The sequence below is a fragment of the Solanum stenotomum genome, chromosome 5, assembly GCF_019186545.1.
Source record: "Solanum stenotomum isolate F172 chromosome 5, ASM1918654v1, whole genome shotgun sequence".
Taxonomy (NCBI): domain Eukaryota; kingdom Viridiplantae; phylum Streptophyta; class Magnoliopsida; order Solanales; family Solanaceae; genus Solanum; species Solanum stenotomum.
The window spans coordinates 4,633,076-4,643,485 of record NC_064286.1 but is presented as its reverse complement, the minus strand read 5'-3'; the positions used below and the strand labels follow the sequence as shown (position 1 = coordinate 4,643,485).

The following is a 10,410-nucleotide window of genomic DNA, read 5'->3' as shown; positions in this document are numbered from 1 at the left end:
ATATTTAGTTAATTCTATAGCATAAAAATAGTATTTACTGGTCGCTTTTCGATTCTATTTTTGAAAAATTGTCACTATTTTTCAGTTACAAAGTCTATAAAATAGTTATTTGTGAATTTTAATCGATGATTTTTTAGAAACAGACTCTCTATATATATACTTTCTATTCTTCTCAACTCGACTTATAAAATCTTATTGAGTTTGTTATAATCATTTATCCTTTTTCTCTATACATATATTTAGAATTTGAACCGAAATTAATAGATTATGTCAAACTCGTACTATATCCCCCCTCAACATTTGCTCATGTATGAAAAGATATAAATCAAATACATGTGTCTTCCATTTATTGTTGTGAGGTAATGTAAACCACCATATACAAATAAAGTTTGACTTTTTAAAGATCCTACTTCTATATATACATATCTATTTCATTTCCTATATTTCCTCAACACAATCATAGTCAATCCTAAGAAAAAAAAAAATCTCATACCTACAAAATTTCTTCTTTTTTTCACAATGCAAGATGCACTTCCATACAAATCATGGAATTTTTTCCCAACAAATTCCACAACTCTAAACAAATCTTCATCTCTAATGATCAATCAAATCAATTACTCTAAAGGGAATTTCAAGAAAATAGTAGCGGAAAACGCCGTTATAGTTTTTAGACAACGTGGCTGTTGTATGAGCCACGTCATCAAGCGTTTACTTCAATGTCTAGGAGCGAACCCCGTTATGTACGACATTGAAGAAAAATACGAAAATGAGGCGATAACGGAGCTAGAGGATATCGGAAAAATTGTCGGTGTCGGTGATCGGAGAGAGGATCGGAGTGTTTCATCGCTGTTGCCGGCGGTGTTTATCGGAGGAGAGTTGTTCGGAGGATTGGATCGGATTATGGAAGCTCATATTAGTGGTGAATTGTGTCCTATTTTGAAAAATGCAGGGGCCTTGTGGCTATGATTTTTATATATATATTTTGTAACAATTTAATTACGATATTATATTTTCATTTTATTTTTAATGAAAAGATTTGTATCGAGATATATTTTCATGAGTCGCGCTTGGCTCTTGACGAGTTACGTACCTCTAGGCGAACTCATGGCTTGTCTTGAAATACAATATTATTACTTTCTCTGATGTCTCAATTTATGCGATACTTTTCGATTCAAGTGTTTATTTGATTGGTCTTTTGAAGCTAAATTAAATTATCAACTCATTATTTTATACTTTTTAATAATTATTATGAAAATTAGATTTAAATATTCAAAAATGAGAATCTCCATCAGTTAAATAGCATGGTTCATCTGTTTGAATTTAGTGCCTCGAAATAACAACTGGGTAATCTTATTTATTATTTTTTGCCATATAATTTTTTTATGAAAAAATATTAAGTTAGTTTAATATTATTTTGCCTTTAGTGGAAAAAAGTAGGGGGCATAAAAAAAAAAGAGGCGATATATTCAGGATAGGTGGTAAATGGTATTGTTGGGCTGAATTTAGGCAGGTCAAGAGACTAGTTGAGAAATGACTGATTATTGATTCGTTCAAAAGTTATTCTTTACACTCTTACACTTCGTACCAAGTCAAAAACCAAATAAACAAATTAAAATAAATACAAGACATTAGTTTCCATTACATTCTTTTATATCTTCCTTTAATCAGTGTATATTGAGTATTCACCAACTGTATAATTACTACACCAACAATAACAAAGCTAGCAAAAACCCACACATTGAATCTAAAAAGTAGAGTGTACACAAAACTAACCCCCAACTCATGGAGGTAAAGAAAATATTTCCAAAAAAAAAAAAAACTCGATTCAAGTGACTCATATCAAATAACATATGAAAGGAAGACAACAAATATTAGAAGAAGCATTGCATAGTATGCAAGAAAACAATACCATAACACAATAATGTGTGATAACCTAAGCATAAGAACAAGCAGTAGTAACTGAAATCACAATTAAAACAGAGATGCTATATGATTGTCAAAATCTATTCATTGTATCTTTATTGCTAGAATCTTAGTTTTTTTCCCAGAAGCAACAGAAATAAGGGGCTAAAAACAGACAGATCTTACATGATTGTCAATATACTAATTGCATACATTTATAAAACTGATAAAGCTTGGTCATGTCAGATCAGACACTGGTCTTTACTTTCACAATAGTTTCTCATGCAATGTTTCCATGTTCAAGAGTTCAAATAACTAAGAAAACCATCTATCAAGTAGTCACTATGTAAGCATGAAAGGGGCGATAGGCTAGCAGGAAAACAAAATATTGAAAGTTGAAACATCAATCAGTTGCGCTATCCAAGTCACTTTCTTGTAGTGTCCAAGTTGAAGTCCTGAAGGTTAAGCAACAGATCATCGGCACTCAAGTACACCTTGTTTGCTGCGTGTGAAATAGTCTGGGCGATTTCTCTGGCTGCTTCGATCTTCCTAAGAGCGATAAATGCTGGATATATTGTTGGCAACAGCTTGACCAATCAGCTGAGCACTCTTAGCTTCTCCCTGCAGAACAACAAATAGGAAGTAAATACTACTGCTTCGTAATGTTCCCTCTTCTCCCACCTCCTTTCCCCCAAAAATATGATAGGTACAACATAAAACAGAAAAAAAAATTATTAGCTGAAAACGATTTATGTAGTTTAGTTGGTCTGAAACTGGACGAGTGAGCACCCTAAGACCAACTTTTACTTGTGTAATAAAAAGGAAAAACCAAAAAAGACTGTTAAATCCTCTACTTCTAAGAATTCAAGCTTTCCGTCCCTAGGATAAAATCAGAACATCATCTATCACCAAAATTGTCCTTCATTACTTTGCAATTGTTACAAATGTTTACCATCTTTTCCCCTATTTTGATTTCTTTCTTTTTTCTCTTTAAGTCCTTAGGGAGGGGAGGAAACAAGTATTCAGAGAAAAATTTACCATCTGGAGGTCACGACTTCCCGAAGTGCTCTCCACAAGATGGGGTCGTGCACGAACATCATATATGACTGGTCTTTCAAACCAAGGAATCATGAAGTGTGTCCCTTCTGGATATACCTCTTCATAAACCACTCAACAGTGGCGGACCTAGAATTTTGTTCAAGTGGGTTCAAGTTACAAATAATCATGGCAGCAATCAATAATAATAATTATCAGTTTTTTTTAATTATATCCTTAACAAGTTATTTTGAGATGATAGTCCTAACAAAAATATACTCTATTAAATTTTTATCTACTTACAAGAAAATTTTCCACATATTTTCAATTTAACAAGCTACTTATTACTCATATATATAAGACTAAAACTATAACAATTTTGAAAACCATAAATAAATAAAAATTAGTAAAATAATAAATAAATAAAAATGCACTATCCTAACTTTCGTGTATACCAAGTAAAAAGGAAAATAAATACATAATTTTGTATACTTCAAAAATTAAAACTAAGTACTACTCATCCGTTTCATAATAATTGTTTATTTTACTAAAATTAGTTGTCCACCTTACTAAATCAATAAAGCATTAATCAAAATTTTCATATATTATCCTTGTAATTAATTCTTTTTGAAAGTGTTCACATTTATTTGTAAAATTCGCAAGAAGTTTTTAAGGGGTGAATTAGTAAAATTATTTTCTTCTTAATGATTTCTTAATATGCATGTAAAAAAGAAAATGATAAAGTAATATGGATCTGAGAGAATATTTAAAACTATGAACTTATTGTCTAAATTATTGACAATTTTACAAATACAAACATAATAATAATAAAAAAAACTTAACTAATAAATTTAGAATATTACTGTTGTTATTTCACATGAACTAGTCTAGGTCTATAATAGTCTACATTTATTAGTTAATTTTAAAAAGGAAAAGTATGAAGAAATTCACATGATAGATCTATAATAGTCTACATTTGTTAGTTAATTTTAAAAAGGAAAAGTATCAAGAAAATACAAAAAAGAACAAAAAGTTATGCCTTTACTGAGGTTCGAACTTGGGTTCATGGCACGTAAATGAACGCATTCACCACTGATCCACGCCATTCATTGTGTAAAGAGTGGGTTCATTTTAGTTATATGAACGAACTTACAATTAATTTATATATGTAAAATACAAATTTTTTTGATGAAGTGGGTTCAATTGAACCCACTTGAACCACTGTGGGTCCGCTCCTGCCACTCAACACAGATTAAAAAGAAAAACACAAATATGGGCACACATCAAACATAGAAACAGAGAAAAAGCATGGTTGAGTGTCATACAATGAGATTGGCCATAACCATCCAACACAAGCATTTGAGTTAACAACAAAATAAAACCATGAAAAACTATGGCAATCTGATAGAAACTGATATGAAAATGAAACTTTACTGGTTAAATAAACTGCAAGAATCTTAAACACTGCATTAACCAATAACAATATCCGTATGGAGTGGACAAATCTCCAGATATAAAGACATAATAATATTTTTCCTTCCCAGAATTCTCCTAAAATACAAATATTTATAGTAAACATAAATAACTCCTAACAGATAGATAGAAACAATTACTGTTGTAAATAACTGTTGCTGCCTGCTGGTAATAACTTCTACTTTATAACTACTATAGATAATTATTGCTTATATATTTTATCCTACTTAATACAAAGAAAGTAAGACAGATAAACTAAGATATATTATCTCCATATGTTGCTCGCCTATATTTTCTTCTAGAGTAAGTCCTTAAAGGAGCATTCGTATCAGTGCATCCTTTCTGAAAAGTTGCCTTGTCCTCAAGGCGAAAAGAAGGAAACTGATCTGCAAGGAGATCATAGTTTTCCCAACTAGCTTCTTCAAGCAGATGGTCAACCCAGTGAATGAGCAGTTCCAAAGAAGAAGAACCAGCTTCTTTAACCCATCGATGTGCAAGAATCTTAGCAGGAGATATGCTGAGTTCCTAATCTTTATTAAGAGGAAGAGGGGTTGGTGGTATAACAACTTGCTGACCATGAGCTGGGCGAAGCAAAGATACATGAAAAATCGGAAGTACTTTGGAGAAAGTAGGAAGCTCCAGTTCATAAGCTACAGGTCCAGCACACCGTACAATTTTATATGGTCCAAAAAATTGAGGTGACAATTTTTCGCACCTACGATGGCCAAAGAATGTTGACGATAAGGCTGAACACGTAGAAAGACAGAATCTCCAACTTGAAAGGTAGCATCTCGACGATGAGAATTAGCTTGCTGTTTCATTCGAGTTTGAGCCTTTAAAAGTTTATCCTTGAGAATTTTCAGCATGGCATCACGATTCAAAAGTTGTTCTTCAAGTTCAGCAATGCGCGTTTCTCCATGAACATAAGGAGAAATGAATGGAGGGTCCCTACCATAAACAACTTTGAATGGGGTAGTTTTTGTGGATGAGTGGAAACCCGTGTTAAAAGAAAATTCTGCCCATGGTAGATATTGACTCCATGTACGAGGCTGCTCCATAACAAAGCATTGTAAATATGATTCCAAGCATCTGTTAACTATCTCTAGTTATCCATCAAATTGTGGGTGGTAAGAGGTACCCATTCTTAGCCTTGTTTGGCTAAGTCGAAAAAGCTCCTACTAAAAAGCACTAAGAAAGATAACATCCGAATCAGATAGAATTGACCGAGGAATGCCATGAAGATGCACAATTTCTCTGCAAAAAACCTTAGCAACAATCTTGGCAGTATATGGATGAGAAAGTGGGATGAAATGAGAATACTTGCTGAGACGATCAACGACAACCAAAATTGTATCAAAACCATCAGATTTAGGAAGTCCTACAATGAAATCAAGTGAGACGTCTTCCCAAATACTTTCAGGTATAGGCAAGGGTTGTAAAAGTCCAGCAGGTGCTAGAGCTTGGTATTTGGCTTGTTGACAAACCAAACAGTTCTGAACAAAGATCTTAACATCATGCTTCATCCTTGGCCAGAAAAGTTGGAGGAAAGGCGCTTCAAGGTTTTTAAATATCCTCCATGCCCAGCAGTAGGTGTATCATGAGACTCTGAGAGAAGCTTTTGTCGAATGGAAGATTGATCCGGAACGACCAACCTTTTCTTGAAATAAAGTTTTCGATCCACAAGATGAAAATCTGGTTGTAAGGAAGGATCATGGTGAATAACTTGAATAATCTCACGAGTATATGTATTTGCTTGGAGAGAATTTTGCCAATTGGAAAAATCCATCGGCACAGGAATAGCAAGAGCCAGAAATTCAACATTTAATGGCCTCCTTGAAAAAGAATCAACTCTCAAATTGTCTTTCCCAGCTTTATAAACAATTGTGAAGTCGAAGGAAAGCAATTTCATTAATAATCTTTGCTGCTCATTAGTAGTAATACGCTGAGAAAGGAGATACTTGAGGCTGCAATGATCTGTTCGGACATAAAAATAATTGCCCAAGAGATAGTGTTTCCATTTCTACAAAGCTAAAACAAGAGCAAGCAATTCGCGGTCATAAGTAAACTTCAAACGACTGGAAAAAGAAAGTCCCTTACTAAAATAAGAAATAGGATGGTCATCCTAAAGAAGAATAGCCCATATTCCTTCTGAAGAAGCATCACATTCCACCACAAATGGTTGAGTGAAATTTGGAAGTTGTAGTACTGGAACAGTTATTAGAGCTTGCTTTAGAAGTTGAGTTCGACTATTGAAAAACATTTTTCTTGGTAAGTTCAGTGAGTGGTAGAGCCATCATTCCAAAACCCTTCACAAATCTGCGATAATAACCTGTTAACCCAAGAAATCCACGTAACTTCTTCACATTAATTGGTATTGGCCAGTATAAGACAGCTTGAACTTTATCCCAATCAACACCAACCTCTTTTTCTGAAATCACATGACCCAGAAGAGAAATGTGGACTTGCCCAAATGAGCATTTAGAAGTTTTGGCATAGTAACAATTGTCTCTCAAAAGTTGGAGAGCAAATTCCAAGTGACTGATATGTTGCTCAAAGGTCTGACTGTACACTAAGATGTCGTCAAAGAATACAAGAATGAATTTGCGCAGATGTGGTCTGAACAAATCATTCATAGGACATTGAAACGTCGAATGAGCATTAGTGAGACCAAAGGGCATAACAGTAAACTCATAATGTCCAAAGTGAGTACGAAAAACAGTTTTATGAATGTCGGCTGGATCGACACGTATCTGGTGGTAACCAGAACGCAAATCAATCTTCGAAAAAATAGTTTCTCCATGCAATTCATCCAGAAGCTCATCAATATTTGGAATAGGGTACTTATCTGGAATAATGATTTGGTTGAGACCTCTATAATCAATGCACATATGCCATGCATTGTCCTTTTTCTTAACGAGAAGGACAGGGGTCCTTAGTACCCGAAGCACTGGAGTGATCTAGTAGCAACTTCCTTCACTCTGCAATAGCCCGATGACCCCTCTCTCACCTGAACCCTCTATTCATTCAACAGAAGCAAGGGGCGGGGGGCCGTCAAGCACATACGGCAAGGACCAAGGGAGCGTAAAGGACTACTTTTGCATCGGCTCTCTAGCAAATGAACTGGTACTTGACCTTATAAAACCCTTTTGGAGTAATTCAGAAACTTGATTTTCAAGTTCTGATTTTTTGAAATACGGATAACGATACGAACGAATGTTGGGTGGTCTTGAGTTAGGAATCAAAGGGATAGAATGAATGTGTTGACGAAAAGGTAGTAGGGCATTGGGTTCTTCAAAAATTGATTCAAACTTATGAAGCAAGCTTTGAATATCAATAGGTAGAGAACTACCTGAAGTATTTGCCTACTTGGAGAAATACTGAAAAACAATTGGTGCATTTGATTCTTGTGGAACCCCTTGAAGTTTATATCGCTTCCCATTTAAATTAAAAATAAAAAACATCTCATTCCAATTTGCTTGAACTGTATTTAAAGAAGCAAGCCACTTAATTCCAAGCACCAAATATGCTCTTCCAATAGAGAAAGGATAAAAATCTTGATCAATAGTTAATCCAAGGAATTTCACAACAAGATTTTGGCACAAACGATTGCAACGTATGATATCTCTATTGCCAATATGAACTCCAAAATAGGGCACAACTTGAGCAGGTAACTGTAATTCTTCAACAATTTTTTTCGAGATAAAATTGTGGGATGACCCACTATCAACCAGAAGCAGCACATTGCGTCCATTTAAGGTCCCTTGAAGTTTTATTGTTGTGCCTGTTGTGTTACCTAGAAAGGCGTGGAATGAAATTTCAGCAAGGTCATTTGTACCTGCATCTTTATCAATAATGTCACTTGACATTTGTTCTCCAGATTCACCCCCTTCAATGTTGTCATTTGCCTCCATAAGAGTGAGAGATGTTGTCTTGCAACGATGACCTGGTGCAAATTTTTCATTACACCTAAAACAGAGTCCTTTAGCTATGTGATTCTGCTTCTCTATCTCCCAAGCACGATTCAGAGAAGGACGAGGAGACATCTGTGCAGAATTTGGATTGGTTCGTGATACGTGTTGGTTGCCTACTGATTGGTAAGGAACATCACGTGCAGAACCAATTTGGATTGTGTTGGATCGTGACAGATTTGACCATTGAGACTTATGCCCTCGATTAGAACTAACTTTTTGATCAAATTCCATTGCAAGGCTCATGGCTTTATAAACAGTTCTAGGCTTATGAATTCTCACATTTGATTTGAGTTCTTCTATAATCCCATTCATGAAAACCCCCAAGAGATAGTGATTTGGCCAGTCTGTGACTCTACATGAACGTTTTGCAAATTCTTGACAGTACTCATGTATTGAACCAGTTTGGCGAATGCTACACAAATGCTCGTTCGAATTTTGAAACTCTGCAAGCCCATAATTTTCTTGCAATGCTTTAACAAGTTCTTCCCAATAGAGCAAAGTTCGTTCACGATTGATCCAAGAGAAGAGATCAAGCGCATCATCTTCCAGATACATAGCAGCAATGTCAACTTTGTGTTCATCTAGAGTTTGATAGTAGCAGAAATATTTTTCTGCCTTCAAAATCCAACCCCTAGGGTCTCCTCCTTCAAATTTGGGAAAGTCCATCTTCGTGTATGGCCTCCGGGGAGGATTTCTTGGCCACCCTGTATTATCGATATCTTATTCCTCTTCTTGCCAAATATTTGTACTTTTTCCTTTGCTACGAGTTCGATAATTAGTTTCCTCTGTTTAAATGTGACTAGTCTGGACTTTCAGTGAAGCAACATTTGCTTCCAATGAATCAATTGTGTTTAATTTTGAAGCAATAACATATAGTTATTGCACAAGGGTTTCAACACTGGGAACGTCTTCTTGTGATTGCGAAGTAGAAGATCTGGTATTAACCATATTGGATCAGTCTGCTCTGATACCAAAATGATAGAAACTGATATGAAATGAAAATGAAACTTTACTGGTTAAATAAAGTGCAAGAATCTTAAACACTGCATTAACCAATAACAATGTCCGTATGGAGTGGACAAATCTCCAGATATAAAGACATAATAATATTTTTCCTTCTCAGAATTCTCCTAAAATACAAATATTTATAGTAAACATAAATAACTGCTAACAAATAGATAGAAACAGTTACTGCTGTAAATAACTGTTGCTGCCTGCTGGTAATAACTTCTACTTTATAACTACTATAGATAATTACTGCTTATATATTTTATCCTACTTAATACAAAGAAAGTAAGACAAATAAACTAAGATAGATTATCTCTACATGTTGCTCGCCTATATTTTCTTCTAGAGTAAGTCCTTAAAAGAGCATTCGTATCATAATCCTTCTATGTATTGAAACGGAAAAAAAGAATAGCACGTGGAAGGCACCTTAATTCATGTTCCGCTGTTGACACCCAATTTTGATCGACCTTTAACCTTTTTTGGGAATGCTATTCGATTAAATATGTATTTTTAAAAAAATATTTCGAGTTAAAAATTTTAGTCAATTTTGTCTAAATTCATGCTTTTGTTTGCTATGATCATGACACTTTTTGATTTCTTAAGCTGATTGGATAGCTGTTATGTGTTTGCTTTGCCATTGGAATCTACTAAATCTTTTGTCTTAATAAGGTAAAGGTAGAGGTGCCAGAAATAGGTATATGAAGGTATGTAATTTGATTCTTAACCTGTGTAAATAATTCTTTCCTTACCTGCTTTTATATTGCATTAATTTGCTTTCTTTAAATAAATTAAAACAGATTCTTACTTGCTTTATTTTTGGTAAAATTGTGGCTGATTATGATACAATATTTCATTGATTGGTAATATTTTTATCTAAGGAAAATATATTATAATTGACCCCTTAATTATTTCTTTTCCATTAGTGTTGTGCCCTCTCACTTAGTATATGTTGTGCCGTAATTGTCCTATCTTTAGAAAAATTACTTTTTTGAAATGTTCTAAGTATAAAACATTTTAAGAA

General features: G+C 34.3%; 1 protein-coding gene across 1 annotated transcript; it reads left to right on the top strand.

The window, feature by feature from the left end:
• The first annotated feature begins 468 nt into the window (after positions 1-468).
• On the top strand, positions 469-1,082 carry LOC125866258 (glutaredoxin-C9-like). The gene has a single exon (XM_049546600.1). The coding sequence runs from the start codon at positions 520-522 to the stop codon at positions 964-966; it is 447 nt and encodes a 148-aa protein (XP_049402557.1). The 5' UTR covers positions 469-519; the 3' UTR covers positions 967-1,082.
• The last annotated feature ends 9,328 nt before the right edge of the window (positions 1,083-10,410 follow it).

Excerpts from the sequence above, each read along its gene's own strand:
- LOC125866258 (XM_049546600.1), top strand. The coding sequence starts at position 520 with ATGCAAGATGCACTTCCATACAAATCATGGAATTTTTTCCCAACAAAT.